The sequence below is a fragment of the Rhineura floridana genome, chromosome 1, assembly GCF_030035675.1.
Source record: "Rhineura floridana isolate rRhiFlo1 chromosome 1, rRhiFlo1.hap2, whole genome shotgun sequence".
Lineage (NCBI taxonomy): Eukaryota > Metazoa > Chordata > Lepidosauria > Squamata > Rhineuridae > Rhineura > Rhineura floridana.
The window spans coordinates 221,314,076-221,330,913 of NC_084480.1; the positions used below are offsets into that span (position 1 = coordinate 221,314,076).

General features: G+C 40.3%; 2 protein-coding genes across 13 annotated transcripts in view; one reads left to right on the forward strand and one right to left on the reverse strand.

The window, feature by feature from the left end:
* SLC66A2 (solute carrier family 66 member 2) overlaps positions 1-8,099 on the forward strand; it is a 104,553-nt gene extending 96,454 nt beyond the window's left edge. For 7 of the 9 annotated variants that reach the window (XM_061593879.1, XM_061593889.1, XM_061593870.1 and 4 more), the window contains one exon: positions 4,489-8,098. In XM_061593879.1, the coding sequence (XP_061449863.1) occupies positions 4,489-4,696 (208 nt within the window). In that variant the 3' untranslated portion in view covers positions 4,697-8,098. Of the gene's footprint in view, positions 1-4,488 lie in introns of all 9 variants that reach the window. The other 2 variants (XM_061593852.1, XM_061593925.1) reach the window with 2 other exon arrangements.
* Positions 8,100-13,880: 5,781 nt separating this feature from the next.
* Positions 13,881-16,838, reverse strand: part of KCNG2 (potassium voltage-gated channel modifier subfamily G member 2) — a 117,454-nt gene continuing 114,496 nt past the window's right edge. For all 4 annotated transcript variants that reach the window (XM_061593987.1, XM_061594001.1, XM_061593993.1 and 1 more), the window contains exon 3: positions 13,881-15,249. In XM_061593987.1, coding sequence (XP_061449971.1) covers positions 14,461-15,249 — 789 coding nt within the window. In that variant the 3' untranslated portion in view covers positions 13,881-14,460. The remainder of the gene's footprint in view (positions 15,250-16,838) is intronic.

The window sequence follows — 16,838 nt, forward strand, 5'->3', positions numbered from 1 at the left end:
GCTTGAGCCTCTGGCAATAACATCTCTTTCTGAGCAGCTCCTGCTTCCTTCAGTCCTCTGGCATATGTGTTGTTGCAAAACCTGATGTTACTCTTGCTAGCTAACCAGCTATGTTGCAGCACAGTTCACCACACGTTTGATCCCTGTATAGCCCTACTGCTTAGTTTTCTTGACAGCCATGAAGCTGTTAACATTTTCTTAATTGATGAGTCCTTTGGTGACCCAATGGATCATGGCCACTTGAATACTAGCCTGTGGGAGATCTGCAGCAAAGTGTGTTTCATTCTGCAACTGGAAAAACTCAATTCTGTGAGAAGAGTCTATCTGTACACATTGCATAAGTTCAGGTTGTAAATGTATTAGCTTTATGGAAACTGGCATATACAACTTACTATCTGCTTTTCATGAAATTTGGAGGCTTTGGTAGGACTCCCATTTAGCAGAGCTGTATAGTGTGAGCATTGGGTTTATAGGACCATTGATACAATTCCATTTGGTGCCAGCTTCCAGGAGGTGGGATTGCTCTTGAATTGACTACGCAGTAATATTGTAAAGGCACCCTTTTTCTGTAAGAAATCTTATAATTCTAAGGTTGCCAAATTCTGCAGTAGTTTTTTGCTGTTGTGGAAGCTGCAGAATCCTTGCTATATGTTTTATTTCATAGTAACTGTGGCCCAACACTGAAATGTTGGTGTATTGGTAAAAACATTACTTGGATCAGGCCACATGCTGCCCTGTTGGAATGTTACCATCAATAGCCTTGTTACATGTTTGATGTTCATGGATTTGCACACTACATAGGAGCTGGCTGCTGGGAGGAAGGGCAGGATAGAAGTCAATAAATAAATAAATAAGGTAGACACTTCTTAAATAAAATATGAGTTCTAAACATTATGGACATGTTATTTGAAGTTAGCAAAAGTTTCAAAGTCTGCTTAGCATATTTCCAGTATGTTAAAATGCCTCCTGTATCTGTCATTAAACAATTGCATTGCTGCACATCTCTTCCCTCCTCCATTAATGGAGAGGAAAATTGTTCTGTAGAACAGCCACTCAAAAAAGGAAGAATAATAACCTTTGTGAATTGCAATCCTCCTTATCTGTCTACGCACTTGGCTTCTTTCTTACAGGCAGATTGTGTGCTACGTCTAGCTTCCTGCCTATCTGGGGTTTCTTTCTGTTCTCTCCCCCCCCCCAATAATTCTGAGCAGCTGCTGGGCTTCACAGACAGCAACATTTTATTCAGTTTACAAAAGTCTTTCTCCCAAATGAAATTCTGAAAGGACTGAATAGCTAGCCTGGTTTCCTCAGATATATGCAAAAACCTTCCATTATTCTGAAGGGAAGCTGAGTTTGTGCAGTGAAGAGACAATAATATCATAAATGGGGGCACACATGAAGCAGAAATTTCTAGTGTCGCTAATTGTACCAGATCAACTCCTGAGCTTAGGAGGAGGCAACCCTCCTTTTTTACCTGGCCCTCTGGCCAAAATGCACTTTTATTAAATGGGGGCTGTCATAAGGGTGTTGCTTTGTATTTTCTTCCTTTTTAAATGGACTTGAAATACAGTGGTATGATAAATGAGTAAGAATGACCTCAGCATATTGGAGAAATTTAGGCATTTACCAAAATGTCTAATAACGTTTGTTCTTTTTGAAAAATTGTATTTATGTGCAAAAGTTCAGGGCTATGAGGTGTAGTGTACAATACTTTTTAAAATGACATTTAAAGTATGTGTCAATGTTTATTATAAGATAGGGAGGTGCTACAAGTTGTCTTGGTTTATTATCGTTTGGAGTTAAAAAATATTTTTAAATGTCCAAGTATCCATTTGTAAGTTTTGTATTGCCTTCATGCAACATCCCATTGCTTGGAACGGAAGATACATGGTGAATATGTACCCAAACACTGTGCTAAAAAGTGGATGATGTACTCCATTAAGTGTTACCATCAACACTGTTCTCCCAGTCCAATAGCTTTGGTATACTTTCATGAAAACTTCAAAGCATACACAGCATTTAGTGTTGAAGCTTATCGGTTACTCAAAATGTTGGAGAAAGGCTTTGTGCAAGTACAGTGGCAGCCTTCCACTGGGCAGAAATCTGTGCGTTTCTCAGCCCCTTGTTACACTTTTGATTGCTATCGTTGGCAACAATTCATGCAAGAGATCTGGATATACATGCAGGGCTTTCAGAGGCTTCCCCATGTGCTCCCTATGTGGTTTGTGAGAATGTTGGCTGTTTACTGCTTGTCCTAGCAGGATCAGAATGGACTGCGCTTGCATGTGAGCAGCCACCAGCAATGACAGGAGCTCCAAACCCATGATCAGTTACCTCTTCTATGAAGACCTTTCTGTTTTGCTTGTGGGTTTTCAGGCACTATATCTAGGAAATCTGACATCTCAAAGCATCTTAAATAGCATATGAGTAGATTGCCCCTCTCTTGTAGCACAAAGACCCTTCTTTCAGGATTGTTATTTGAAAGCATACATTTATGTCTTACATAAGCTTAGTTTGTGGCCTCAGTCACTAGGTTTGTACAAAGTTAATGCACAACTGTGATTAATAGTTTTGCTGTCTTCAGCCTTCAGCTGACTATTGTTTAGGCTGTGATCCTGAGAACTCTTAATATGTATTAAGTCCCATTGAATGCAGTGGAGCTTATTTCTTAGTTACCATGCTGAGGATGGTGTTGCATATCTCATATTTGAATTTTATTTATAACTTGTTTTGAACCAGAAATAAATAATCATATCCACAACATGGATCTTGCAGTCACATTCTTTTTGCAGGATGTTGCTGACAACAGTATAAACTGGTTTCATTTAACTTCTGTCTTTGCCTCCCGTTTGTCTCTCACTGGTTAGGCAAATGCAGGGCTGTGTCCCTATTTTGTCACATACATGGCTGAATCTGATTAATTGTGAATAAGATCTGAAGTGCTCATCGCTTTCAGTTATATTTCATACACGTTGCATAATATATTTTAGGTTATTATAAGAATGAACTCCAAAGCTTTTACTGCGTACTTCCTATCATTCCATTAAAAAGACTGTCCATTTATAATGCATTAAGACCGTTACAGGCACTTAAAAACTGGCAGTGTTTTTGACTCACTACTGAGAGTTCGTTAAAGAAAGTTTATTTTTAAAATTATAAAAGCTATCTCAGACTCCCTTCAGTTTATTCTCATACTTGAATAGAAAGGAAAGCCACAATAATATTGTGTTTAGGACTTACAAGCATGGTTGTACTTAAAGTTTCAAAAAGCTTTTGACAAGGTACCTCACCAAAGACTCCTGAGTAAGCATATTAGTCATGGAATAAGATGAGAGGTCCTCTTGTGGATCAGGAATTGGTTAAGTAGCAGGAAGCAGAGAGTAGGAATAAATGGACAGTTCTCCCAATAGAGGGCTGTAGAAAGTGGAGTCCCTCAAGGATCGGTATTGGGACCTGTGCTTTTTAACTTTTTAAATAACGATCTAAAGTTAAGGGTGATCAGTGAGGTGGCCAAGTTTGCTGATGAAACTAAATTGTTCAGTGTTGTTAAAACAAAAAGGGACTGTGAAGAGGTCCAAAGGGACCTCTCCAAATTGAGGGAATGGGTAATAAAATGGCAAATGAAATTCACTGTAAACAACTGTAAAGTTATGCATATTGGAGTAAAACATCTTAATTTCGCATATATGCTCATGGGGCCTGAACTGGCAGTGACTGACCAGGAGCAAGACCTTGGGGTCGTGGTGGATAGCTCGATGAAGATGTCAATCGAGTGTGTGGCAGAGGTGAAAAAGGCAAATTCCATGCTAGGGATCATTAGGAAAGGTACTGAAAATAAAACTGCTGATATCATAATGCCATTGTATACATCTGTTCTGAAGCCGCATTTTGAATGCTGTGTCCAGTTCTGGTTGCCTCACCTCAAAAAGGAAATTGTAGAGTTAGAAAAGGTTCAGAAGCTGATAACCATATAGGTTCCTAGTTTGGGCAAAACAAGAAACTATGGTTAATTAGAGACTTCCTGGTTTAATCAAGGTTTGAGCAGTGGGGCCACTTGCATGGATAACAGGCTCGTTAGTTGTAACTGGTTTCAGAAGTGAGGTATCATGGTTTCTACCATAGGAACATGTTTATGTAAGTATGCATTTGAAAAATTAATAAAAAGTATGTATGTGTGTGAGAGAGAAAGTGTATGTAATTGTGGAATTTGATTTTTAGTATGAACTAGATAGCTTCATGATGATTGGCTACTCCGAGAAAAAAGAGAGAGAAAAAGCTATCTCCACATTGGTGAAGAATTTGTGTGCATTATATCAAGAGATCATAAAGATTGATAATTGTGCTTTGTTTTGTTTTTTCTTCCTTATTGGCATTGATACTTAATTGGATAGTCACAATACTGTACTCTTCTATTATGGCTGTTTTTCTTTCTTCAGTGTTCAATTTTTCCTCCTCTTAAAAATGCTTTTCTTCTCTTTCCCTTTTAAGTGTCAAGATGGTGCTGATGTGGACCAGTGGTGACAGCTTCAAGACCATGTACTTCCTTATAAACCAGGCTCCCTTACAGTTCTCTGTCTGTGGACTTCTACAGGTCTTTGTGGATATGGCCATCCTGTTGCAGGTTTACTTCTACAGCTGCTACCCACAGAAGCCAGCTTCACACACGACACACCCAGCCAGTACAAAGGCACTCTAAAGCACAAGGTGGAGGCAGCTACAGTATAAGTCAATGTCTCAGCTATAAGTCAAAATCCACTTGTAAATACTGTGTTTCTGATGGGGTGCAAATAGAAGAATCAGATGAAAACTGATAAGGGTATCGTACCTAGAACTGTTTTTAATGATTTGCTTTCCTTGTATTGCAGACCCATTGGAATGGATTTTCCTTTTGGGGGTGCATGCGAGGGTTTCTTCAAAATATCTATATAAGTCTTATTCACTTATCACTCTTTGTATATATGTGCTTGTGTGAGTGTGTGTATGTGCATCTACATAAGGGCTGGGTGTTAATCTTTTTCAGTGCTATTTAAAAAAAGGTCAGTCACAAGAATCAGAGTATTTTGTTTGAAGCTTTCACCTATTTATATAAAATGTTTATGGGTAGTACTTTTGGAGTATCTGTTATATTTCAGATATGGCTGATGAAGGCAATGCATTCATTAGCAGAAATGTAAAATTGTTTCTTCAAATGGTGGGAGAGGCTGCAGCTAGGAAGAGGGGTGATGAATTATGTAAAGAAAAATATATTTTACTCAGTGTAAATGTGTTAAGTAAAGATTTAAATGCACACTGCTGGACCAGTGTGACCAATGAAAAGATCCACACAAAGAGTAATTGTGGAGTGGGTGATTCTATGGCCAAATGAAAAGATTACAAATCATAAGGTAAATTGGTGGTGTAAAAAAAGAAGGGGAGGAAGGAATCTAATATAATGCAGTAGCAGGCTTGTTTCTGAAATGACTGCAGTCATTGGAAGTCTGAGGAGAAATGCCTAGCAGGTTGAGCAATCCTGTAGAGGCATTGCCAAAAGAACCAATGAAGGATTTATAACAGTAGCCATTTGGAAGTGATAAAGCCAGAAAGAACACCAGTGTGTAGCGTAGGCCTTAATCTGCACCTTTGTGCCCGTGTAGTTGTTTGGTGGAGAAGCCAGTAGCATTGCATAGCTGTGTCATCCCAGTCTGGGCACAGTGAAATGCCTTGTGATGTAAAGTCTTAAGCTGCCCTGACAGTGGGAGCACTCTCAGTATAACTGCACTTAAGCTTAAAAAAAAAAACACCTGGGGGCAGGGGGTTCTACTCCAAGAAAGAAAAGGTAGATTAGGCTAGGAAAGAGCCATTTTGAAAAAGAAAAGCAATAGTGATGAATAGCAAGAGCAGGGCTCTTTTCTATAAAGAAACTTGAAACTTGATATTTTCCTGAGTATTATTTAATGCTAAATGGGGCCATTTTGAATTCTGGGAAAAATATTTGCATTAGCCAAATACTGAGGAAGGAGAAAAATCTAACAGTATTTCATCTTGCAGGTTGGTTCATTTCAGCAAGCTTCATGGCAAGTAATTGAGATGATGAGAGAGTGAGATGCAGGTGAGGATACGTGTTATCTACATGCAGTGTAGATGAAGAAAAGGGAAGATCTGTACATAAAGCATGTTCATCAGTTTCAGACTTGCCTATGTCCTTTACTGAGGACTTGGGCTAAAACGTAAGAACTGTACAGCTTGATCTGTTCAATTTTTCAAGCCTCTTGCTTTTGGCCATTTGCCAAGAAGAGCTTGCTTTGACCCTGTGAGGTAAATATGCGGTCATGCAGTGCTTCAGGAACTGTTCTATTCTCTTAACAATCTATGGTTGTTCAGAAACATATATTCTTTGCTGCTAGATGAATCCTGCTAGGGAATAGCATTTTAAGTCAGCAATAGACACCTGTTAAATTGTTGCTTTCATTACCTAAAAGTGTTCCAAAGAATAAGTGAACTTTGTACACCTGCAAGTCTGATCTACAAAAGCTGTTTTCAACTGGCCATCTTCCTTGTTTGAAGTATTTGCCTGCACCATATCTACTCTGTGCTGAAGGGACAGCAAACTTTCACCATCGCTATCAGTTTTTTAAAGAAAAAGAATTATTTGCCTTCTGCACTTGTACATTTGCTTTCTAAATCCTTCATCTGTCAAGTTCAGAAAAACCTCAAACTGGCTGGACTTCCTTTTCTGCAAGTTAGACCCTCCATGCCTGAGAAGCAAATTGTGCCAATGTGGCAGCTGAATGCACAGGAAATCAGCCTGTCCTTTAAAAAAAAAAAAAGGAAAGGAGGGGGGAAGGCTGCTTCCATTCTGCAGTGGCTGTAGTGGATCTCTCCCTGGCTGGCTGGCATACAAACAAAACCTCAGGAAAGCTGCTTTATTGAGACCTTGGTGTGAAACGCTTACTGACTTCATGCTACTGATTGGCTCCCATGCTATTCCCTTATGCCTGAAGTGACCTTACCAAGCTGATATTATGTGGCATGGCAGAATATGAATGTTTAATTGCTCTCCCTTTCACAGATGTTCTGGCTGTGTTAGAACTTCTGGGCATTTGTCTTTTAAATTATGAATTTCCACCATAGTTCTGTTTCCTTCATATGCTGCTGTAAAGAGGATTGTATTTCTACGTGTACAACAAGATTTCATACAATAACTTGGAATGCTATGCTTTATTTTTATATGAGGCAGTCTCTCTCTCTCTCTCTCTCTCTCTCTCTCTCCATTGTTCTTTGAAAAGGGGCTCAGGACTAAGCTAGTGTGTGTTAGCGTAGCCTGTGCATATCCCCAATGCCTTTTTGTATAATATGTACTATTGAAGGTAAAATTGGTAATATTTCCCATTTTCTACTTCTAGGATGCTGTGCACAGATATGGTCTTGGATCTGTTAAATTGTTAACTATCTGCTGTAATACCCTCAAAATAAAAATATTTCCTTCATGCCAAAGCTGCAAATGCCAGAAAAACAGTCAATAGAGTTGTGTCTAAAAGCACTACTTTTATCTGTTGCATTTAAAAAGCAGCTGTGGACTCACCTGAATTCCACATTGCAAGGTATTTAGAGAAAGGCTGTTTTAAGGCATGCCACTTACCAGCATCAGCAGATTCCTGTGGGATCACAGCCGTCTCAGTTGTCTTACAGACATTCTCCCAGGTGTGCAGGAACTACTAGTCTTTGAACAGCTTCCTTATTACTGGGTGAATGTTTAAATGACCCAATGCTAGTTCTGTAGGCAAGAACCCTGTGGCCCTCGTCACACGGTTGGAGTATTCTCCAAGCTACAGGTTAACTGCTTAAAGTACAGCTCCCACATACCTGGGCTGGGGAAATATCTAAAGGGCACCTCAGTGGTCAGTGAATCACTTCCTTTAAAAAACTACAGATCTTTCTACATGTAAAGGAATCTGTGTAACAGTGATCACATCAGAGTTTAGCCATTAAGTAAATTTTAAATGCATCTTTCTGCTAAATGTATGGAGTATCTCAGTGACACTCACATTGATTTATCAGTTGTATTGGGTTTTTTTTTTAAAAAAATAAACCAATCAGTTATGCACACAATCACTATTTGTTGTTGCTCCTTTCAAATGTAAGATGGGGAAGAAGTGCCTTTTGACGGGGGTTCAGTTAGTATAACAGTAGAAATCGGTTTGTCTCACCATCCTACAAATTGATGGACGTGATTTCATCGACTAATTCCTAAAATAAGAATATGATGGTTGCATTTTATTGCTGCCAGGATTGACTTTGCACCAGTACTATAGAGGTACAACAAAACTGTCATATCCTAAATAGTAGCATCTCATTGATCTTCCTAGAACATAAGAAGTATGATATCACTTCTAGAGCACTTTTCAGTGTTCATTTTGCTGATGAAGGTAAGTGCCTTGTTATCTAATGAAACATCGCTGAACAAGGTTGTGCTCCAGGACAGAAAATCCAGTATGTTAACACAAGCTCACACTAGGCACTGACTCACATCCTGGGCTAGTGGACTAGATGGAACTGATGCAGCACCATTTTTCTTATGTTTAATTTCTTAAGTTCTCTCATGTGAACTGCAGCAAATAGTTTTGTAAATAGTTGCATAGAGCACTGTTCTTCAACCTTGGGTCCCCAAATGTTGTCAAATTACAACTCCCATCAACCCCAGCCAGCTTAGCCAATGGCCAAGGATGATGGGAGTTGTAGTCCAACAACATCTGGGGACCCAAGGTTGAAGAACAGTGGTATAGAGTAAACAGGGTTACACATTCATACAAATAAATGTTTTATAATTGTATTCAACAATACATAGCCCTTGTGATCCAGATAAAGTAAGGCCTGTTGAAATCAATGGATCTTCTGTATGATTGACTTTCTTGGGACTGAGACCACAGAACAAAAATTCTTGTCAAATTATTTCATCCAGTCAGTTCTGCAGGAAATGCCAGCAGATGTTTTATTTCTTACAAAATCTCCAACAGCCTCTCGGATAGAACAAATGTGTAAAAATACAGCTCCATATAAAAAGAGGGGAGCAGTAAACTGCATGGGGCATATCTCTCGTAGTTCTAAGCCTGGTTTAATCTTTCTTTGAAGCCCAGGACTAGAATCCCTTTACAGCCCCCGGCAAATTCACTTGATGCAAGGGTCTGAAGTCTGAGCCAAACATATATTCTATGGCACGCTCTCCAAAAAGTTCTTAGTCTGAGGAACCGAATGGATCAGCACAGAATCTGCTTGTAAAGCAACATGGCCTACTCTTTCTTTTTCCTTGATGTTCAACAAACAAGTGTATTGCTGTCCTCAAATCTACTCTGGAGAGCTGCGGGAAACCCCAAATCAGATTTGGGGGGGGAGGAGAGGGGGAGAACATTCCATTGCACAAGGAGAAATCCTTGCACTGATGGAACAAGTGACTTAGCACTATATTTAATACAACCTTATGTGCACATTTTGTACACAGGCATGTCTGCATGATTAGGGGTACTGTACAATGTAATTTACTGGAGGCAATGGATGCATGTACAGACAGATTCTAGTGAATGCATGTAGGCCAAGGGCAAAGCTTATCATTGTGATCCCATTCTTCATTATATTCAATCATTCCATGTGCCTTGCATTTCTGTAAAAAGAACATCACCTTTGCTCTAGTGAACATTCATGGTCTGGGGTTGGGTTTGCCATTGTGATCCTGCTTCTCCTATGCACATACACTCTATATTCTTTGAATGTGTGAAAACAGTTGTCCTTCTTTATTAGCCCACAATGCACACCGCTTCCTTGCCAAAACCATATTTGTTCCACAAGCAGAAAGATGCATTGGACTGGGTTTTATTGTGAGAGGATGAACTGCTGCTCTTGTATAGGCACTGACTACATCCTTCTATCAGGTGCCATGAGCCTCTGCCTCACAGTGTAGCAGAACACAAAACTGGGTGAAATGCTCTTGATTGTACAATAGTACAATAGCACATAGTAAGTTGTGATGTTATCACCAAGCCATTTTAAAGAGCTTGAAAGATCAAACAATTGAAAACAGATGTCTCTAAAATGAAAATACATATTTAATATCACATACTGATATACAAGAAATCATGATCCAACTGTAGTCTGAAATCATTTTATCTTCAGCCTCTTTTATTTTGTTAACTTGGACCAGGCGGTCCGAACATATAACACCGATTCTGGCCCGCTTGCACTGGCTGCCTATATGTTTCCGGGCCCAATTCAAGGTGCTGGTTTTAACCTATAAAGCCTTACACGGCATGGGACCACAATACCTGATGGAACGCCTCTCCCGATATGAGCCTACCCGTACACTTCGGTCAACATCGAAGGCCCTCCTCCGGGCGCCTACCCAGAGAGAAGCTCGGAGGGTAGCAACAAGAAAAAGGGCCTTCTCAGTGGTGGCCCCCGAACTTTGGAACGATCTTCCCCTTGAAGTACGCCTGGCGCCAACGTTAATATCTTTTCAGCACCAGGTTAAAACATTCCTCTTCTCCCAGGCATTTTAATCATTTTAATCTTTTAATCATCTAATCATTCAACATCATAACATCTTTGTATTTTACACTTCATTCTTTTTAGTATCTAGTATATTAGTATGTTAATGTTAGTATTTTTGTGTGTTTGAATTCTATATGTGGTTTTAATTGTATATTGATGTTTTATTCTGTTGTGAACCGCCCAGAGAGCTTCGGCTATGGGGCGGTATAGAAATTTAATAAATAAAATAAATAAATCCAGCCAACTGGTTTTGGATATAAAACAAAAAAACGACACTTCTTTTATCTAGAACGCTATGGAATGGCAACAAGACAGTGCTGTTTGTGCTGCTTGCCATTATCAAAGGCTCCCTTTGGTGTAGTAGGTTATGGTAGCTGCTATTAGGCTATAAAATTTAAATATTTTATTACATTCCTGCAACAGCAAGAACTTTGTGGAAGCTTGAAAACAAGATGCCCAACATTACTTGAACAAAAGAAAGTAGGAGGGTACTCTCTCAAAGTCTGAAAGCAAGGAAAACATAATGCTCCAGCCTTTATTGTATCCTAACTGAATTTGGGAAGGGACTGGATGTATACTGTATAGGAGAAAAGACACAAGAAACTGTAGGACTTGGGTGGGAAACCTTTTTAATGTTGAGGACTGCATTCTGTGAGTAGTAATCTTATAGAGGGCATGTACCGGCGTGAGGAGAGCTGGAATGGCAGGGTGCACACACACCCCTCCCTAGCTGCCATCCTAACAAAAATTGTGTGGCGATCAAACTGGGGGTGGGGGAAGCTCCCATTGGTGCCTAATTGCTGTATGCATGAGGGGATGGTGCTGAGGAAAAGAGGTGTCAACGAAAATGCCACCTACTTTCTTTGGCAGCTTCAAATAGGCCTTCCCCAGTGACCAGAGAAGCCATCAGAGTGCCGAAAATGGAGGGCAGAGATGGCAATACCTGATAACCATTAGCATTAGGTTTGGCACCAAGTGAAATGACATTGTTTCCTTGTGCTTATCCTGCTAGATTTTGTGTAGATTGCTGATGACTCATACTCTTATTTACAGCCACAGAAAGCATTATCTGTCAGCATTCTTTCTGTTCAATATGGAGATGAAATCAGCATGAATGAGATTCTCCTATATTTTATTACTATACCTACCATGGTATTCAGCTGAGCCCAATCACATGGAACAAGTTAGGCTGCATACAGGTGTATTTCACTTAAGATGTGGGATTTTCTGTTACAGGGTGAAGTCTGCATCACCCATTGGTTACTGTTATTCTGCTTCACATACCTGGTTCCAACACCAGCACTGATTTTTATTCTTTCTGCACCCTCTCATGTTTTGTGCAGGCTCTTGCTATCCTCAATCCCCACCCCATTTTACAAAGCCAATCTATATGGTTTGTTTAGCATTAACACATAGCTCTGGGCAAAGTGAAGTAGGCTTTAAAGAAAATATAGAGGACTAGGTTGTTCCCAGGACTTATTTGGAAAGAAAATGGTTGCCTCCTTCACAGATAGTTGCAAACATGTGGATGCTACGTCTCCGTGATGCTGTTTCTCACATCATCAAGATGAAGTTTGCATGTAGGATGGGATACTTACATGGGTCTTTCTTCCTTCGTTAGCATTCTGGCTCAGACAGCTTATTGCTGGTTCTTAAAAGCATACATCAATGAGAATTTTCAATGTGAAAGATGGTCTTTCACCTAGTGCTTGGGATATGTTAGAGTTGTCCTACACATTAAATGAAAGCAGCTATAGCTCAGCCAAGTAAAGGAGTTTCATTTATGCGCAATATATAGAGGGCTTAGTAAGGAAAACAAGATTAGATGGGGTGCTTCAAGAGAACTTTATTTAATTTTTTATTTTCAAATATTTTGGAACAAGTAGTTATGAGAAACAGGAAGTATCAGTTAAAAGCTATGTTTAAAATAATTATTATTTATTAAGGACAGAAGCATTTTTAAAATGTAGCTTTGGTCAGTCAAAAAACCTGAACTTAATAGACTACCAATGGCCTGAATATGCTGTGGAATGTCATTTCCTCACAACCTTGCTGACCAGAAATTAACTCATTTGAAGAGAAGCTGGACCTCAGCCTTAACTACCCATTTCTTCCAATAGAACCCCTTTTTATGAGGCTGGTGGTGCTCTTAATTGTTTTGCTCAGATCTGAAGCACTTGTGTGGGGGTGACGGGTTTACTCTAATTGCAGTGCCAGACTGCTGCCTGAATGCAGTGGGGAAAATAGCACAGTGCCAACTCCTTTTTTCTTGCTGCTGCTACTGCTGCTTCTACTGCCCCCTTTGTTCTAGACAGCCATTTCTAGAGGTCAACCATGAACAAAATGGCTTGCATGTTCCAAGGCATCCTGATTTTCTATTGTATGTATGTGTGATTCTCTTGCTGCCACTGGAGAAAGATTTCTTTCAGAGATTTTTTTCTACATCGTAAGAGATTTGTTCTACCTCATAAGATGTTGCCTATCACTGAGGGTAGAGGAACCAAGAGTTGCTTCTCTATGTATCTTTAGAATAAGTTCAACTCTTTCATATGCCGCCCTTTGTCCTGTAAGGGAGTGTGTGCACATTGCCACTGCTTCATTTTTTGACTATTCCCTCTGCATCAGGGATAGGGAACCTTTATTTCCGCTTGAGGGCTGAGCAGGCTGTAGTGAGTGGGGGCAGAGCCAGACCATCCTATTTCTCTCATACATTCCTCATCCTATCTAGCTATTCACACCTACACACTCATTCTCTGTCCCCCCATTCCTCCCCCCAGCTGTCCCCCCACTCCATTGGGGCAATTAGACTTTGGAAAAAAGTTCTTGTTAAACAAATGGGAGTTTTTGGCAAGCCTAATTGCCCACAGATTCAAAAGCACTGCAAACCTCATCTGGCCCAATGTCCAGTACCTCCCCACCCCACTCAACATTATACTGGCTGTGTTTCCTCTTGCTGTGAAAGGCAGCAGAAGCTTTTCTGCCTCCCCACCTATGGTTACAGTCTGTATCTAACTGGGGAAAAGTAAAAGCCTCATCCTGCCTTTAGGTCTTCTTGGAGGATAGGAGGGTACAACATTTCCGCCAGCCAGCCACTGGCCTTCCTTAGAGATGTTCTCTTCAGACTTGAAAATCATAGTGCTAAATCCAATGGGATGCAGTAAGATACCAAACATGTTGAAAGAAATAATATTAAAGTAATATTTTAAAACAATGTACATTCAAATCTGAGCAAAAGGGAACAGATTGTATATGTCTGCCATCTGAGCTAGGATGCAAAAACTTACTGTGATAAATCTGCATGTTTATTTAATAGTGCATAAAGAGCTAAAGCACACGTCAGACCTGTCAGCAGGAAGCCAAAATTGTGATTATTGATTTTCTTTTTATTGAAGAAAAAAACTAAACAGAAAGATAAACTAGGGATACATTTGTCAGAAATGGACTTTTATCCCCATACTTCCAAATGTACCTTTTACCCTTTCTGTGCAATACTCCATGACTGTTTACAACATGACTCCATCACTGGTACAGGTTTTAGGAAAAAGGATTCTTGTGCAATCTCTCTTGTTTCCACTCTTATGTATAGTCAATGGCAGATGTACTTTACCCTGAATTTTGGGCACTTAGTTAAAAACATACAACTGTTTTAGCAGTTATTTCCCCCCATGTGCACAGTGGAAACCTGTCTTCAACTGCTTTTAAGATCAAATAGCAGCATTTTTAGTGCTGAACAGTCTCTTGTTTTCTAAGGATGATGCAACTGAATTGTCCTCAGCATTATTTTAAGAGACTTGATTGGTCACTTAAGTCATTGCTTAAAAGGCAGTCTTTCTCCATCACTGTGTGTGGCTTAATACCCTAATATGGGCAGTTCAGATATATAAAATATCCACTCATCCACTTTTCCCATCATATGGCTGCAATACTTTAGTTTGGCTCCAGTCAGCAACTCTTAGTTCCCTGCTCAATCCCTTGTGAACATGTGGAGTCTCCTTCCTGAGAACTGTTATCTGGAGTTTTGCTGCTTTCTTCTACCTGATGAAGCTGTCTGCTAGCAACTCGCTGCTGTTGTTCTTTAAGCTCTATGTAGGAGCGGGAAAAAGTGTGGAATATGGATGTGACAGGGAACGCCATAAGCAAAATGCCACTCAAGATACTGCTCAGAGCTACTATCTGTCCAGGAATGCTACGAGGTACCATGTCACCATACCCAACAGTTGTCATGGATATTACAGCCCACCAGTAACTGCTGGGAACACTAGTGAACTCCTGTTTGGCTCCCAGTTCACTCTCTGCCAAGTAAACCAGGGGGGAATAAAGTGCCATAGCAACACAAAGGAAAAGGAGGAGGAGTCCAAATTCCCGTGTGCAACGGCGTACAGTAAGTCCCAGAGTCTGCAGCCCCAGTGAATGCCGGGCTAACCGCATGACATACAGAATACGAAGGGCTCGCAAAGTGCGGAGAACCAGACCCACTCTCTCTAGGTATTTATTTCCAACTCCTCCCCCACCACCCCCAGGTTTGTTGGTGTTTTTGGTAGATGCCATATCTACAATCAAAGAGATGTAGAAAGGCAAGATGGCCACGATGTCTATAATGTTGAGTGGAGTCTTCAAGAAGGCGCACTTGCTCTCTGCCTGGATGGAGCGCAAGATGAACTCAAAGGAAAACCAAGCTACACAGACAGTCTCCAGCACAAAGATGTCATGGCACTTCTGGGAACATTCACCCTGTGGGGAAGGCAGAAAATTAAAAGTGATTTAGCAAACCAGCAAAATCAGTGCCAGCACGTGTTTGTTTTTTTAATTTCACACACAATTACATTCCTGTAGAATTAAAACTAATTAGAAAGCCAAAGTAGATCAATTTTTGAGCTGTGGCATGTTGAATACGCAACAACCTCTTTCCTGGGATGCTCTGCTTTGTTTATTGCAAGCCTTACATTTTCTGGGTTCAGTCTGCCGATAATGCTTTATTTTTAGAAGAGTGCTACTCCCCCCCCCAAAAAAGGAGATGGTGTTCTGACGCGTAGATCAGTACCTCAGATTCTCCTATATCTTTGCAGCAGCTATTTCCACAGGTCAAAATTCTACTGAAGAGTGTTAAAACTGCACACAGAAACAATGAGCTTCATGTCCAAGCCAAAGAGTTAACCTGGTGCATGCATGAGTCCCAGCTCTTGGTGAAAAGGCTGAGAGCAATCACCCTGTGTTTATTGGAAAAGCTCCAACTCCATGAGAACCAAACAAAGTTCTGTTTTACAAAACAGTTTTTCTCTCCAATATCCAAATTAAAACTAATCACTGCTATTTTATTTTTTAATATCTGGGGGCAAAGACTTGTTTGAGTGATTATCAGTTCCTTACTGGAAGATTAATGGTGCCCCCATTTTAAAGGCAATAAACAAACTCACCTTCATAGCACTTAAGCACCAATGAATAATAACGATGATGATTTTTCTTTGATTGCTCATACACTTCCAAATATAGCTGCAATTCACCATTAGCCTTTTGCTATTAACTTCCCTAAGCATTAATCACCTCCAACAAGTAAATAGATTGTACAACTGATGCAAGTTATTAGGACAAGCTTGAGTTGTTTTTACTCACAAACATCACATAATATGCTATTATTCTAAACCCACGCTGAACCTGATGGTATTAAACTACTGCCCAATGAAAAATGCTCCTTCATAGGCAAAGTACTTAAGAGAGTCATGGCAGTGCAGCTGCAGGCATTCCTGGAACAAAATGATCATCTAGACCCATTCCAACCTGGGATTGGATCCATATTCAGGACTGAATTGGCCTTGGTCACCCATATGGTCTCTTCTGACATTTATCAGGAGTGGGGCAGGGGAGTGCAACCCTGTTGCTCTAGATCTCTCATCAGCTTTTGATACCATCAACCATAGTATCCTCCTGGACCGTGTATGGGAGATGGGTATTGGTGGCACTGTTCTGGTCTTGTCTCCAGGGATGGTTCCATAAAGTAGTATTCAACAACTGCTTCTTGGGCCCCTGGTTTTTGAGCTATGGGATGCCACAGGGCACTATACTGTCTCCAATGTAACATCTACATGAAGTTGAAATGAAATGAATATTGTTCAGAGCCATAGGCTACCACAAGTGTACATGAAGTTGTTGGAAGTGGTCATTGAGATTTGGAGCAAGGTGTTGTCAGTACTCTGATGATACCCAACTCTGTCTGTAACATGAATCAGGAATGGCAGAGAAGGTCTTGGATTGGTGTCTAGATCCAGTGGTAGGATTGATGAGGGCTAACAAACTGAGTATGAATCCTGGCAAGATGGAGGCTC